Source organism: Salvia splendens, chromosome 14 (genome assembly GCF_004379255.2).
Source record: "Salvia splendens isolate huo1 chromosome 14, SspV2, whole genome shotgun sequence".
In the NCBI taxonomy this organism is placed as follows: Eukaryota; Viridiplantae; Streptophyta; class Magnoliopsida; order Lamiales; family Lamiaceae; genus Salvia; species Salvia splendens.
The window spans coordinates 748677-765810 of record NC_056045.1 but is presented as its reverse complement, the minus strand read 5'-3'; the positions used below and the strand labels follow the sequence as shown (position 1 = coordinate 765810).

At 40.3% G+C, this 17134-nt stretch overlaps 3 protein-coding genes across 3 annotated transcripts; all 3 read right to left on the bottom strand.

Annotated features, from left to right (window-relative positions):
• Positions 1–2038: 2038 nt before the first annotated feature.
• LOC121765639 (membrane-anchored ubiquitin-fold protein 6-like) lies at positions 2039–4819 on the bottom strand. Its single transcript, XM_042161841.1, has 3 exons — positions 4209–4819; positions 2707–2877; positions 2039–2430 (listed from the first exon to the last, which is right to left on the bottom strand). The coding sequence occupies exons 1-3, from the start codon at positions 4336–4338 to the stop codon at positions 2375–2377; spliced, it is 357 nt and encodes a 118-aa protein (XP_042017775.1). The 5' UTR covers positions 4339–4819; the 3' UTR covers positions 2039–2374.
• An 888-nt stretch (positions 4820–5707) lies between these two features.
• LOC121765949 lies at positions 5708–7363 on the bottom strand. The gene has a single exon (XM_042162247.1). The coding sequence runs from the start codon at positions 7236–7238 to the stop codon at positions 5970–5972; it is 1269 nt and encodes a 422-aa protein (XP_042018181.1). The 5' UTR covers positions 7239–7363; the 3' UTR covers positions 5708–5969.
• Positions 7364–7699: 336 nt separating this feature from the next.
• LOC121763284 (60S ribosomal protein L30-like) lies at positions 7700–9520 on the bottom strand. Its single transcript, XM_042159277.1, has 5 exons — positions 9391–9520; positions 9162–9267; positions 8953–9054; positions 8054–8122; positions 7700–7943 (listed from the first exon to the last, which is right to left on the bottom strand). The coding sequence occupies exons 1-5, from the start codon at positions 9412–9414 to the stop codon at positions 7903–7905; spliced, it is 342 nt and encodes a 113-aa protein (XP_042015211.1). The 5' UTR covers positions 9415–9520; the 3' UTR covers positions 7700–7902.
• Between the last annotated feature and the right edge of the window lie 7614 nt (positions 9521–17134).

Below are 17134 nucleotides of genomic sequence, written 5' to 3'. Positions count from 1 at the left end.
GGCGTTTTCCTACTTTTAGCTTAATTTGTGCTTCAAAATTGCTATATTAATATGATTTGGATAAAATTTGTATGATTCTTTCTGAAATGTGCTGCAGCTTGCATTAAATAGTGATGAATAATTGGATATATTGCTTGATTGATGCCAATGTGGTAGATACATACATTCTCAATCCAGAATCCAATTTCTCAAGATTTTGATTGGTTCTTGAGTTAGAAACAATGAAGTTGTTGTTTGTTTTGTTCTTGGCTTTCACATTCGCTTGAGAAGACGAAAGTGAAAGTTGTCTTCCGCCTCCAGTTTCATGACGAGGCTCTTCTGCTCTATTTTCAGTTTTGGTGCCTCTACTCATTCTTCGTATGGATGAACATTAGACGTTTCCAAGATCGATTACTGATTAATACATATATTTGTTTATGCATTGGCTCTACAAAACCAACGCGGAATCTCTTCGTGAAGAGACGAATCAGCAGATGCTTCGATTTCTAGACGAGAGGCGAGGTTTGGAAGCTGTTAACGAGGGGCTCGAGAGAAGGGCGTCAAGTACAGAAGCTGCACCCGTCTTAATTACTCGATCGCAGTGGATAAGCTACAGAAGTACCTCGAGCCCGTCTTGAGTTGGATAAATCGAAACTTTCCCGTAGAGTGGAAGAACTCGAGAAAAACAGCTCGTGTCAAGCTAGTCTCGAACGCCAGTTGTCAGATATGCAGGATTACGCACTTGCTGCAGATGTTCAACTTGTTTATTTTTCAAACTGTTTTGGAGGAATTGCAGAGACTTGCATCCTCGGAGGCGCATCTGAGAGATCTTCAGGAAAGGTTTCACGATATGGAGTCGATGCTGAGTCTTAGTCGTGCAGGTGAAGCTAACTGGAGACGAGAAAGAGATAGCTTGTTGGGGAGTCTCGAAAGCCTAAGATCGAGAACGAAACGAGAAATGAAGAACTGAATCAGCAGCTCTCAATGTCGAAAAAGGATGGGGATGAGATGCTTTTGAGGCTACAAGATGCAATCGATGAGATCGAAGAAATCCGAGGCTGTTAGCTTGAAGAGGAACGAAGAGCTCTCGACTAGACTCTCAGCACTGGAAGCGGAACTGCTCTCGGTGATTATAGAAAAGCGCGAAAAGAGCAACGCTTACGACAGAACAAAGGCCGAAATGGAATGTGTACTACTGAGCCTAGAATGCTGCAAGAAGGAAAACGAAAAGCTCGCTGCTTCATTGCAGGAATTCGAGGCTCAAAAATCTCGTATGGTCGATGAACTCGCCTCGATGAAGGGACAGTTGGAGGATCTGAAATCTTCAACCAGGAATCTACAAACATTTCGGGTATAATTTTGGTGCCGGTTTCAAATTTGTCATAAAATCTGTATTTCGTGTAGTTCATTAGCGATGTTGTGATTTTTCAGGATGCTGCTCCACACGTACAGATCAACGGGGAGACTTCAGATGCTAACGACGAGCATTTGGGAGCGCAAGGATTGAGATCCAGCATTGAGCATTTGCACGAAGAGGTACTCGTTTTCTTGAAAACAAGCTGAGGTTTTATACGTTTAGGTCTATGAGTTTCGTCTCGATATGACATCTTTTGCCTTTTCTCGCTGCAGCTGGAAAAGATGAAAAACGAAAACGCGATCTTCAACACCGGAGACGATCAAGACACGCAAGAGGCTAGTGCTGTTGGACCAGCCATCGTCCGATAGCGCGAGGGACCATCCTTATCCTTTGTAGGCACGATGTCTTGCTTCGATTCTCATGCTGTTTTCTCCTGGGTGCCTGTCGGTGCAAATGAAGCTGAAGAAGTCGATGCCCCGATGCTGTCAGCTGCCGAGAGCGCGGTGTAGATAGGCCATTGCAGTGGCTGCCTATGCATAGATGTTTTGTAGTTGTTATAATTTATGAAATTAGTACCTTTTAAACTTCTTTTGCCCTTTTAAATGTTATAATTAACTATGTATAGAAACGACTAATTCATATTTCTACATTCCAACTCAAACTCAGTAAAAACTACTCCTATAATGTAAAAACAAGATTCAATTTGAACAAATTCAACTTCATTTTCAAGTTGTAACAACATATACAAAACAAATTTCATTATACATACACAATACAATTCACAGTGCAATTTAACCAACCACAAACAAGACTTGCCTTGGAATGTGCTCCTCAGGCAACTTCTCCGAGACTCGAGACTTGGCTATGCTCTCCTGCATCGTCTCTCAACAATCTTTCTTCCATTTATCGAGCACAAGAATAAAACTCTATGATGTCATCACATTTTTTTTACTCTATTAACATGTGTAAAGTTGTAAATGCAATCAAGAACCTGTAGTACAAACATATGAGACGAGGCGCTTGGAGCAGCTCCATCTGTTACAATATGGTACAAAGACACCCACCTTTCTTCTGAGAATTTTCCTGCAATTTACCTGTTGTAATAGCATGTTTAGAATAGGCAACGAGCTTGTGTTGAATGCTCGTGACAGTGAAAAAGAAGCATCAACAGTGAAAACAGCACATGGTAATTCAAACAGTTTTAAGTCCAGAGAGAGAGAATTATGTGTGATTCCATAGTTTCTTGCAATTATGAAAACATTATCAACCTTCAAGGAATCAAGGCTATGTTGACATTGATAATTTAACTCACTGAAAATATCAGCCTGGATAAGAAATCATGACTGTATAGAGGTAGTCTAGATATTTACCACTATTTTTGTCGGGAAGGGGGGGCCGCACGACAACGAGCATTGTGATGACACCTCCGGGGACTTCACTGAGTGGAAGTCGCGATTCAGCAAGTGTTCTGTTGTTTTCAAGAATCCTTCCCGCGTTAATGAGCTTTATATCATTGATGGATTTGGGTCCGTTTTCTTTGTCTGCGGAGTAGAGGTCTTTATGAGAATACAAGGTCATCATCAAGCGATAAAAACACATGACAACATCACAAAATAGAAAATTCAAGCAACCGATGGAATATGGAACTGATATCAAACTCAAACACAAGTACACAATCAAGAAATTATAATGAAGAGCAATTCCTTTTTGATGATCATTATAATCCAATAAATTTTTTTTTTGCATCTGAAGAGCAAGCCAGGAAGCTCGCCATTGGAAAATTAAGATAACTTCTGACGATCGATATGCTTCTCTTTTAGGCAAAGGAACGGAAATAAGGGAAGAAAATGAGAACCGTTAGAACCATATGTATCAGTTTAAGATTTATTTGAACTCGAAGTTAAGTAGAGGTGCGAGCACCTATAGGATAATCGTGGGGTTGTAAGATGAGTCGTAAACCTGTCAAATTCACCTCAAGCAGATTGGCAAAGGCAACTCACAATGAAACATGCAAACTAAGATTAATCCACAAATATTTAAAATGTGGTGTCGAACGTTTTATTTCTGTATAGATAATAAATCTCGAGCAGTCTACCTAAAAGTTATCTACTTATTCTTCATTCTATAAAGGCTGAGAAACAAGTCATATTACAACGACATGATGTTGTTTCAGATGCCAAATTTATGAAGCAAAAAACTTCAATCTTTGGGCAATGGTATAACTCTATTCATCATACTAGACTAAATGTATGATCAGCTAATCATATACTCAGATTACTAAATGACACACTTTTTCAACTACTTAAATTTCACAAAAGAACTCAAATGATCCCTTTTGATATGTTAGCACACGCCCGCAACTAAGAAGCATTTACTCATAAGCCTCATAAAAAATTCACTTCCAACATCATAGGAAATCAGAAGAGTTTTTACAACACTAACTCTCTGCCCATAATGTTGTCTAAGTTACCAATTTTATGCAGCAAACAATCCTCAACGTTACGACATAACACTATCCATCATACTAGAGCTAATATATGATCAGCTAATCATATACTCAGATTGCTAAATGACACTACTTTTGAAATATTTAAATTTCAAGAAAGAACTCAAATGGTCCCTTTTGAGATGTTCGCAGCTAAGAAACATCAACTCGTAAACCTCATAGAAATACTTCGCTTCCAACATCAAATAAAACAAGAAGAGTTGTTTCCACACAAATTCTCTGCCCATATTTCTTCATTATAAATGCCAAAAGCAGAATCAAGAAACCCTAGAAATGAACAACAGAAACTAGAATTCAAGCAAAGGCACACCATAAGGAAATCAAATCACACGAAATCAACACCAAAGTGAACATATGATTCAAAACCTTTAGGCCATTGAGCAATAATCTTTTCCTTGAGAGAAGTCACAGTTACACTAGAATTGTACTTGCTTGGCCCAATGTCACTACCATCAGCAAGCCTAAACTTGAGCTCCACCAATTCATGCACAGCCATTAAAAACAAATCACTGCCTCAAATTCTCACAACCGACAATTCAAATCGAAGTCAAACCCCAAAATTACAAGAAACCTCCAAAGACTCCACCTTTATTGCATCCCAACAACAACAAATACCTCAAATTCAAGAAAACAAGACAATAGCAGAGATCCCAGATCAGAAATTTAAAAAATCCAGCCTTTTAAATCAAGAAACACAAACACCCAATAATTTTATCCAAAGAAAAAACAGATCGAAATTTGCAAGATTTCTGTGGAAGAATATTGTACAGCTAAAAAGTGTGGTTTTGAGTTGGAAATTTGGTTGAAAAGATTGGGGATTTTATGGATATGAACAGTTGATTAGATGAAAGGAGTAGAAACTTGTTTTGTTTAATAATGGAAATGAATCAGTAATTGACTTAGTAATTTACAAGAAGAAGATGCAGATATTGAAGAGGTGACAGAGATAGGTTTAACTGTGGTAGGCTAAATGGAGGTGGACTGCCTGCCGGCGATATTTGACTTGGGGAAATTGCAAAGGGCCCCTTGATTTTAAAGGTAATTTTCTTGGGCCCCATCATTTTGGACAATTTCTAATTTGGAAAGGTTCAATCTCTCTTGGAATATTTAATGTAATATGGTTAAATATACATATTTTATTATTATTCGTTTGCAAAAATGAAAGTTTGATCTTAATGTTTAATTTCTATGCTCTTATTTATCTTAATTTTTTAATAAGTGTTTCTTTATATTTAATTATAATATTTTGAGTTTCATATATTTTTGAAAAGTTTGATCTTAATGTTTTATATATCTAGACTCTTATTTAGCTTATTTTTTAAATATTAAAAGTGGTTCCTATATTTAATTATATTATTTTAATGAGCTTCATATATTTTTTTTTAAATTGGTGAATGCCAAGTTATGCTTTTTAATTATCTTTAATTATGTGTTTAACTTTGAAATTACTAGCAGGGTTCAAATGAGAACACGTATTTCAATAAGAATAAAAGATGATTTTAGTTTGAAGATACGGCAGTATTGAATGACTATAACATAAGAATTTGAAAAGTTTATAATGCCAAAATTTTCAGACCTTAATCCTCTAAATTTAACAAGCTATTCATACCTTATATTTGCACTCTTTTCATTTTTAGTAAAAATTATCACCTACAGCTATAATTGTTGACTTTGCTATACACTCATTCCTTAATCTCCGTGCCGAAAAGCAAACGTGCGAGTAGCACGGGACGGAGGGAGTACTATGGAGTTCAAACGACACTGACATCCCAACATAGGCGATTTGACATTTCGATGCCATGTTAGATCTTAATCAATGTAGCATAATAATATATCTCTTTTTAAAGTTGTAATTCAAAACAATATTGTCAACAAGTGAATATCATAGTATTAACGTGTACGGGTCGAATGAGTTCGAATAGAGTGTATCTTTTGCCGACCATGTTTGGATTCCTACAAGACATATCGGGAGGTGACGACCAAATCCAGCCCCGCCGTCACTACCCTAAAATCGGATACAAAACCAAAATCATCCCCAATTTCCACCTTCTTTACCTCATAACCAATCCCCATAAATAAGGGTTCACAAAATCTCTACAAAAAAAATCCCCAAATCAGGGAGGGCTCTCAAATCTCTGCGAAAAAGCCCCCAACAAGATCGAAATTAGGGCTCACGAATTTCTGCGAAAACTTGGCATCCTTCATGACCACTATGGTTGCAAGACTCGGCCAATTCTCTCTCCTCATCTTCTTCTCCTCTTCCAGCACTCTCAAAACCTTCAGCCGCGGCCAAATCCGTTTCTCCAAGCTGTACAGGAACACACTCGGCGTCTCCACAATGCTCCTCCGATCATACCCCCCACTCCCCTCCACCGCCGCCGCCACTCTCCTCATCTTCTCCGCCGACGTCGAAAACACCTTCGGCGAGTTCCTGAACGCCCTCGCGATGTCCTCGTCGGAGAATCCGAGCTCGCGGAACGCCTCCAGCTTCAATCGCCACGTCTCGCTCGCCATCGAGCTGATGATCCTCACCGCGTGGATGAATCTCCCCGATTTCCGATCCGATCCTAATTGATCCGCTTTCTCGATGAATCTCCTCATGTTCTCCGGTTTGTGGAGGAAGAATCTCGGATTCTGGCACATCAGCGTCGTGATCTGATCCGTCGACACGCCGCAGCTCTTCAGCGATTCGACGTTTGGGAGCAGAGTGCTCTCCATGTCCCTCAGGAACAGCCCCGTGGTTTTGAGGAATCTCGCGGCGGATGCGGCGGATCCGAGCACGGACTTGAGCGTCACGATCGAGGACGAGATCCGCGGCGCGCTGTAGTTGAGGAGGCGCGATTGGGTCGCGACGATGTCGAGGATATCGGCGGGGGCGAAGCCAAGGCCGTGGAGGATCTCGAATTTCGGCTTGATTGTGGCGTCGAGGTGCGAGGAGAGGAGCTGCGGCGATGATTTTAGGACTTTTTCTAACTGAGCGTCGGAGAAGCCGGTGTTTTTGAGGAATTGGATGATTGAATCGGCGGATTGTTGGTTCCTGATGCGGCTGCGGGAAGCGATCTGCGCCGCCGCCTCCGGGGAGAGGCGGTGGTCGTCGATTAGGAACTTGGTGACGGTATGGTGGTCTAGCGGAGGATTTGTGGCGGTGGTTGAGAAATAGGGGGAGGCGGAAAAATGAGATTTCAGCAGGAGTGAGGAATTGTTGCCGGAGTAGAAGGAGATTAGAGTGCGGCGAAGAATTGCTGCCGCCATTGGAGGAACGATTGAAGCTTGAGCTAAGAATCTGTTTCCAAAATCGCCATTACCGGAGGAATTAGGGTTTATGAGGAGCTCCGCAGCTCTTCTCACTATGAAGTGTGTGTAATTGTATTTATAATATGGATTATTTTGTGCCATTTTTATTTATAAGTATTTTACTACAGTAGGATAAAATTTTATTTATGCATATTCGACATTTAGAATATTATCGATTCTCTATTTCTTTTCGCCATTGCATAATCTTGTTTTTCACTCTAGTTTGTTTACAAAATTGTGACAGATTGTATGATTTATTGAAAACCATTTCCCAAATTTTCTTATACTAGATGTCGTGATTTTTTTATGGGCCTTGATTTGTTAATAAAATAAAATGACATTAAAACTCTCTTATTTTATTTCATTTTGTTAGTTTAACGGAGCATGAAATGCGTAATCAACATAAGCGAATAATCTCTGCAGTACATCAACTAAAAACGCTACAACCTATAGTTTGATTTAACAAAATTTCTTCATAAATCATTTTTCAATATGTTTCATATATTTCTCAAAGAGAAAAATTCAAGAACCACGAAACTCAGGTTGTTACACAAGAGCGAGGATTCAACAAATCGAAAAACTTAAAGAATCACATTCAGCAATCAAGTTGAGAAACAGTCATTTCTTATATAGGTCATCCAGGATTACCAAACATGTAAAAACTCAACAAAACTAGGTACGAGTACCACGATTTTCTAATCAGTGCAAAATTTCAAAAATCGAAGGATCCCAAGCAAACAAGAGAAAAGACTGTGGTTCCAATGACTCAATGATCTCCGGGCAAATTTTTTATGATGTCCGAGTCACCTGAAAACAAAAAATCCAGAGAGGTCATTACTTGCATCATTCAACACAAAGCTCAATTAGTGCTAGGGAGTTGATCAATGAGCAGTGGTGTGAGATGATCAGAATTTTACCTGGGTCAACTATGCTGAGGCATGAGACACGGAAGTACTTTCCACATGCCGTCCCAAGATCAACATTGTCTGTGCAGAAAAGGCCATAGGTAAGTAGTAAGCAAAGAATGAACAATACATATGACTCAAAAATCAATACAAGATGGATGATGCTCAACAATGGTGAAAAAGCAAAACGAAAAAACTTGAGGCAGGCAAGAACTCAGCAGCCATTCAACATCTTATCATTCAATCGAAATCAGATATAAAGAACATGTAATCAGTTTCTAGCATTTGGGAAAAGATAATGTCTTAAATGATCACACACTTGTATGTGAATACCGTGTATCTCTTTCAGATGCAAATGCAAAAATTATCACACAATTAAAGGTATTGAGGAAGAAACTTATGGAACCGAGTTCAATAGCATGTAGCACTTCTATGTGAACCGTTTGCGTCTCTTGTAGATGCTATTGCAAATGATCAAACAATCAAATGTACTGTAAGGAAAGAAACTAATGGAACCAAAATCAATTGCACATAGCACTTCAAGCATTACAGCCATGCCGTAACTACAATATACACATATAACCTCTAGCAAAGTGGTATAATTCAGATATAATCACTTTACTAACTAGTACTACATTGTTAGTTATGAATCAATTAAATAAATGGGTTCAACCAATAGAAAATAAAGTAATATTCAACACAAATATCTTGAAAACCTATATGTTTAGCTAGCAATGGACAAGAACATTTCAGCCAATTCATAAAACAAAAGCTATAATCAAGAAAATCTCCAAATGCAGCTACAAAAAACTTGAAAACCACTCACATACATTTGAATCCAACAGATCACACTTCCTGAAATATATAAATAAAACCAACTAAAATAAACTAAAAATGGGAAAGAAACTCACTCCCACTGTAATGATGAACACCAATTTTAGCAAGCATTGCATAGTACTCAATCTCAGACTTCCTCAATGGTGGACAGTTGTTGGATATCAATATCAATTTTCCTGTCATAAATTCAGCCCCAATTCATAAAAAAATAGCTTCTTCAAACATCAAAAAATTTGACAAAAAATGAAAACAATTAAGCCCTAAAGCAAACACAAATTAAAACCTTTGGAGCTCCTGAGAGTCTTGAGCACAGTCTTGTAGCCAAGAGTGTACTTCCCACTCTTCATCACAAGAGCGAGCCTGTTGTTAATGCTCTCATGAGTCTTCTTCTGCAATTTTTCCATTGGTAGATCGAATCAAAATCCATCGCCACAAATTAATTCGAATAATTACATTTATAAATATTATCAGATGCGTATATGATGCGTGAAGATAGAAAGAAAAAGATCTACCGTCTTCTTTCCGGGGGCCACCATGGTGGAGTCTGGGAAGAGCTGCGGCGGCGATGGGAGGAGAGGGGAATAATTGGGTGGAAATTGGTTTTTATGGTTAGGGTTTATGAAGTGGATGTTTGGATTTTAAATTTAATTCTTGATGGGCCCTTTTGGGTTTATTTGGCCCAAATTAGGATTCATGGGCGTGTATCGGTTTGGAATAAATACTATTCCCTCAGTCCCACAAATTTTATCATAATTTGATCGGACAAGGGTTTTAAGAAATGTGATAGAAAGTGAGTTGAAAATTTGGTAGGATGTGAGTCCTACTTATAAAGTATTAGTTTTATAATAAAATGTGAGTGAGAATAAGTTAGTGGAATGTGAGCTCCATTACCAAAATGGTAAAAAGTGAAATATGATAAATTTTGTGGGACGGGCGAAAATGGAAAAATGTGAAAATATTTCAGGGACGGGAGGAGTACTATTAATTATGGCTAAATAAAACAATTAAGGTAACTTTGTGTCTAGAGGTGCACTTGGTACGTGCACCCTCACTAGGCGGTCAAACCCGAGCAACTTGGCGTTTTTGGTGTTGGTTACGGGATTGACCAGCGCATAGAAGACACATATCAAATTTGACCCGAATATGGGTTTGACCCTGCAAGGTGAAGATGTGGGAGAGTGGAGGCATGGATTACATATGATCGAGATGGAGAAAGGAGAACAAATAGCATCTTTGAATTGTGCAATGATGTGATGTACGAGCTACTTGGCAGTTTTGGGTGGACGCCGTCGTTTGAAATTTCGTCATAATTCCCTTCTCTCACTGCCTTCTCGATCGAACGTGGGTTGAAAAGATGCACGTACATGGTACATGAGCGCACTCATAGAAGTTATTGTCTTGTTCTTGAATTCATTGTTACTAAGCTTAAAACACAATGTTGTTGCTATGTCTGGTGTTTTTGTGTAATAATCGTGTGTATTAGAGTATGTGAAGATTGAGCATTGTTGTTCTCATTGTGAATATTTAATTCTTCTTCAGTTGTATCATGAATCATATCCAATTTATTTGACAATAAACGACAAAAAACATCACATCGAGTGATTATATGTCAATCAATATAGAGTTTTTAATTCTTAAAGCATCCAAAGAATCGTACCACGTAAAGATTCATACAAGTCATAAAGTGAATGCTTCAAAACTAAAAAAAATTAAAAAGTAATCACAAAGTGAAGGGAAGAAAAAACGATAGATCGTAAGAAAAATGATTAAGGTGGCATTAGTGGTATCAAAAAAGCACCAAAATTATTGGAGTAACATGCAACCTATTCCTGAAAATGACAATCATTCCCACCGAATTATATTAACATTCAAATAAGTTGGCAAACTGTTTCTAGTCTAATTATTAGATCAAAGATTTAAATGATCTAATGTACAGAATAATGACAGATTTAGGAAATGAAACTCGGATGATTGTACACAATGAAAAAGGTTGTCGTTAGCATCGAAAAGCAGAAGCAATGCGGGTAGTTATCGCTAGCAATGAATGACGAATCTAAAAACAAAAATGGACTTTAGTCATTCAAGGTTGTATTAAAACTACAACACTGATGGGCCGATATAGGCTCTAAATGGCGTACTTAATGAAGTTCTCTGATCCTTACAAATCGACGAATCAGTGATAGGATTAAACTTATTTGAGTGTAAATTATAACTAAAAACAGTGCATTTAGATTTGTCAGCATCTTAACTATGTCAACATATAATTCATTATTTGTACTCTCTCTATTCTCTATTCTACTGAAGATGACTCACTTTTCTTTTTAGTTTATCCCAATTAAGATGACCCGTTACTAAAAATAGAAACACCTTTTATCTCTAATTTATTCTCTCTCTCTCTTACTTTACTTAATTCACTTAACACACAAAATAAAGCTGCATAAAATCTTGTATAGCCTAAAGAAGGGTCATCTCACTTGGGACAGATGGAGTATATAAGTAACATAGTACATTTACAGCTTTCACATATGACATCAACAAGCATAGTTATCTTCCAATAACTATGCCAAATTTTCAATTTAAAGTTAGAAGGTTGAAAAGAAACCTTGCCAAATTATTCATAGAATGAACAATTAATTGACAAAAGGTTGAAAAGAAAAACCTAGCCAAATTATGCATAGAATGAACATTTAATTGACAATACGAAGCTTCAAATATTGTTCCACTTTCAGTAACTTGATTTTTTAATTAAATGTAGAGTAAATGCCAAAATTAGTCATGAACATATGCTCATTTTATCATTTTGATCATAAACTTTATCTTTTGAATTTTTTGGTCCTGTACATTTCAAATTGGATCACAATTGGTCCTCCGTTAACAATTCCGTTAATATTTAACGGTCAACGATTTTAATCACAATTTTGACCGACTTAAACAATTTTTAATTATTTTATAATCAAAATTATTGTTTAAAATAAAATCATAAATTATTTATTTCAATTGCCAGTTTGCCACTTTCATCTTCTTCCTCCACTTTCATCAATGGCGCACGTGGAATCGATCTTGCAGAAATGCATCTGCTTCCCTCAAATCCGGCAATTCCACGCCCACCTCCTCGTCACCAGCCTCTTCCACCTCTCTTACTCCCGCTCCAAGTTCACGGTAACATTCTGACGGAAAATCGATGTTGATCTGTGTAACATATTCCGAATTTGGAGGTGTGATCTTGGGTGTCTTTGAATGTGATGGAGTCGATGATTAAACTGCATTTTACAATGATTTGGTTGATGTCATTCCCTTGATTGGTTTTGAATGACCATTTCTCACCGGTTTGGTATCCCCACGGCCCCAAGCTGATGTCTGCTGCGCAACTGTTCTCGGCGCAGAAGTCGATGAACTTGGAGCGGGAGTAGGGGAGGTGGAAGAGGCCGGTGACGAGGAGGTGGGCGTGGAGTTGCCGGATTTGAGGGAAGCAGATGCATTTCTGCAAGATCGATTCCATGTACACCATTGATGAAAGTGGAGGAAGGAGATGAAAGTGTCAATTGGAATAAATAATTTATGATTTTATTTAAAAAATAATTTTGATGATTAAATAATTAAAAATTGTTTAAGTTGGTCAAAATTGTAATTAAAATCGCTGACCGTTAAATATTAACGGAATTGTTAACGGAGGACCAATTGTGATCCGATTTGAAATGTACAGGACCAAAAAATTCAAAAGATAAAGTTTAGGACCAAAATGATAAAATGAACATATTTTCAGGACCGATTTTGGCCTTTACTCTTAAATGTATCTAGTTTGCGACACGTAACCGTGACAGTGTATCTATTACTTTACAATTTTTTAGAATCTATAGTAAAAGATTGGTGTAAATAAGTCCACGCTGCACATTTAAATGTAAAAATAATAAGGCATCAATTATAATACTCATTTAGTCCCATAATAGATGACACACTTGGAAAATAACACGTGATTTTGGGAGATATTGCTGTGTGTATTAAATGGAGAGAGAAAATAGTATATTTATATTAATGTGAGAGAGAACTTTTTCTAAAAAAGGAAATGTGACATCTTTCGTAAGGCAAACTAAAAAGGAAAGTGTGACATCTATTATGGGACAGATGGAGTAATATCTTTAATTTTAATCAAAAGTATATTTATTTTAGGAAAAGCACAAAACGCTCCGCGTGACACGCTACCTCGAAGTTCACACCCTTAATTTGAATTTGATAATCCTAAAATATAGAAATAGAATATGATAAGATTCTTTTGTTCATAATAGATCATCACACTTCTTTTATGCACTCATTTTAACAAGTGACTAATGATTCGGTGACAAAAGTGAAGGGATAATAAGGGTAGCTGATGAGTCCGCGAATTATTGATGTTAATAAATGCTGGTAGAGAATGAAGATTATGACACAGAGAATTTACGTGGTTCGATTTACTGAAGTAAATCTACGTCCACGGGAAGAAGGGAGGGCAAGATTGTATTGCTTGATCTGGGATTACAGCTTACAACACAGACTTGCTATATGCTATTTTATCTCTAGAGAGCTTAACCCTTTTCTATCTGATCTAAGTTCTATTTATACATTGAACTAAGGTCGTGGTTTGCAGCCCCACTAACAAGATCGTGGGTGAGCAATAACTGCTCAATAACTGCTTCGTACCACTAAATAGATCGTGGGTATAGCGGAGGTCGTGGAGGCCTTTCATGAGTCCACTAACTCCTAGTTCGGTCGAATGCTGAGACCGAACTGCTGGACTTTACCGATCAGCTCTTGCCGATCTGAGAGGAGAGCTTGACTGGTCGGCTTTTACCGAGCTGTAGGCTGAGTCCGAACTCTTTGGTCGTGCCGAACTCTATGGTGCCGAACAGATACTCTTTCTTGGGCTCTGGGCTGATGGGCCGTCACTGTTATTGGGCTTGCCATTAGGGTTTAGTTCGTACCCCATCACTACCCCCCCCCCCGAAAAGCGAAGTGAATCACTTCGGCGAGGTGAGTCACTTCGGCATTCTGGATAATGGTAAGGGGGAGGCTGACGTCAGGGGACGTGCCTTGCGCGTGCCTGCATTAAATGCGACAGTAAAATCCGGCCGTTGAATCCTGAAAAGGTGGGATTCGAAACGGCGCAACGATCTCGAAATCTTTCCCGAATCTGATAAGTATGCTCCTTTTTCCTCATTTGAACACTTTTGCTGTTGCGTCTTCTATACTCTCTCTTTTTCGAGAAATTTTCTTCCGCTTTCAAGAGCTTCTTCAGACTTTCTTCATCTTCAAAAAGTAAGAAAAATGTCTTCTTCTTCTTCGGAGTCGGGTAGCGGTAGGAAAGGGGATAAGGGGTCTTCTGGCCGGAAAGAGTCCGGGGAGAAGACCGTAGAGTATTTCCCTAGTATTTTGAGTAAGGATACTGTGATATCCCTACCCGAAAAATACTTTTTTCCTGGGGGGAAGACGGTGGTACCTGACGGTGATCATAGGGCTGACTCCCCGCCGAAGGGGTACGCCACCGTGTACGAGGCCTGCTTAGAATGCGGGCTTCGTTTCCCCCTCCCTTCTGCCTTTATAGATTTACTAGATTTTTTTCAGCTTCCTTTAGGCCAAGTGACTCCGAACTCTTGGAGGCACTTGTCGGCCTTCGCTGCCGAACTCCGTAGGTTAGGAAGGGATTTGTCTTTGAAGGCGATCCTTAAATTCTTTCAATTTAAGAGGAAGGGGTCTTGGTTTTACTTGATCCCTTTACAGCCCTTTAGAGCCTTTTGTAAAACGAAGTGGCCGAAGTGGCAAAATCGCTTCTTCTACTATGATAGGACCGCGGCTCCTAGTTTTCCCTGGAGAGGGCCGGAGTCCGTTATCCGTCACCCTCGGCCTGAACCGTTGGACGAGCTCGATGGCGAGCTCAACAAGATTCCCATAGTTAGGAAACAATACCCGGAGTCTGAGCTCGTCAAGGGCGACGTCGTGTTCGACATCTCGTCTTCGGACGAAGAGGCCGAGGGTGAGGATTTCTCTTTATCTTTATGCTCTACTGCTTTAACGAAGAAAACCTGACTTTGCTTTCTTGCTTTTTGGCAGTGTACATGCTGAGTAAGGCTACCCGAAAATCTTCGGAGTCCAAGGAGCCGGAGAGGCCGAAAACGACCAGCTCGGCGTCTGATGCCGAGAGGACTCCGAAAAGGCAAAAAACCTCTTCGGATCCGAAGAAGCCGGAGTCGACTTCGGCAAAGGGGAAGGGGAGGGCCCAGAAGCCCCCGAGAGTGCCAGAGAAAGATGTGGTCTTGGCGCCTCCTTCGGAACATATCTGTGAGCCGTTTTTATGGCCCACGGACTTCGCCGAGGTGAACTCTCTTCTTGATTTTCTGGCCTTGCTTTTTTTTCTGTATTTTTTGTGGCCCCTTTGTTGACTTTTTTCTTTATCCATTTTCAGAGGAACGATATGCTCTCCAAGCTCGTCGCCGTCGAACTCTCCAAAGCGTCCAATGACTATGCCGAGATGCAGAGGAAGTTGGCGGCTGCTTGTCATCGGGCCGAACAGGCTGAGGCTAACTTTGAGAAGGCCAGAGCTGCTAGGATTTCGGCCCAGGATGAAGCTCAGTTTGCCAAAAACCAGCTCGTCATCCAGCGAGAGCAGACGAAGCGGAGCGATGCTGCTGCCGTGGTTGCCCAAGGGGAGGCTCTCCGTGTTTACACGGAGAAACTCTTTTTGAGCAGCCAGTTCTCGGCCTTTGTCGGTAGCCTGGTAAGGCTAATTGCCGATAAGGGCGAGCAGGGGGCCGACGTCGTGCTGCCTCTGTACAGCCGAGAGATAGCAGCTCGGCTTCAGAATCTGCCGCTCCTTGAGGAGCTCGCTTCATCCTCGGTCCTGCTTTCTGCAGACCGAGTCCGGAGTTGTCGAGCTGATCGGGACGAGAACCTGGAGGCTATCTTTGCCTCCGTGGGACCCGTTTCACCCGCTTCGACTTACAACGGAGAGGGTGAGGCCGAGCCGCTGGAGCTGGAGGCCGAAGTCGAGCGGGCCGGGCATCCGGAGAAGGAGGCCGATCAGGAGGCGGAGGCGAGGCCGGACTAATATAGCTGCTTTGTACTCAAGGAGATGGAGATATTTTATTCCTGTAGTATTTTACTATCTGCTCGGTACATCTGCCGAACTAATATAGCTGCTTTGTACTCAAGGAGATGGAGATACTTCACTGGAAACGGCTGTACTCTTCGGCTTTAGACGAAGCTGAGAAAAGAGCTATAGCCGATCAGACGAAGAATGACGAGCTTCTGGCTCGTTTAGTGAAGCTGGAGGCCGATAATAAGGACTTAGAGTCCGATAAGAAGGATCTGGAGGCCGAGCTGAATACGACCGTTGCTGAGAGGACTGCGTACGAGGATTACATCCGTGTGCGCGGGGGATTGACCATATCAGATGTTCAGAGTCGAGTTGACGAACTGTGGGAGGAATATCATGTACTCCGGAGGAACAATGCGCTGGAGAGCTCGGCTTGCCAACAAGTTGTGAAATCATTACGGCGCTGGGCTTCCCGGTACGACATTGTTCTTTCTCGGCGCCCCCCCATAGAAAGATTCCTTCGGCATGTCGTGCCAACAGATGCTCGCACTCCAGATCAAGCCTCTGGTTCCCTTGTTCAAAATCCTACTTCCAGTCAACAACGAACTCCGGAACAGCCGGAAACGTCAAGACGAGAACGGGCTCAGGAGCAACCGGAATCGTCAAGACAGGGACGGACTGAAATTCGCCGAGGAGTTGTGACTATGAGCGAGCAAGATCAGCAGATGATTATTGCAGAGACTCTTCATCGCCGAGGTGTTAGGACTTCTCGGGCTCGGGGAAGAGGCGTTGGGTCGAGGATAGCATCTCGTCGACCTGCTTATTCTTCATCTGCTCGGAACAACCGAACTCGGCTTCCAGAGGATTTTGCAGATAGGTGGCTTAACTTCAGCAACCCTGGACAGTAGAATAGTCCTTTGTAATAGCGTAACGCCATTTTGTAGGGTAGCTGAGTTGTATGCCGAACAAGATTTGAAAAATGAAATTTTGTTTTCGCTTCTAACACTGTATTTACAGCTTAGCGAAAAAATTTCATCGTACTTGTCCTCGGTCTTATGAAGTAAACTTCTTTGACCGAACTTGGTCCTTGGTCTGATGAAATAAACATCTTTGACCGGACTCGTCTTTGGTCTGATGAAATAAACATCTTTGACCGGACTCGTCTTTGGTCTGATGAAATAAACATCTTTGAC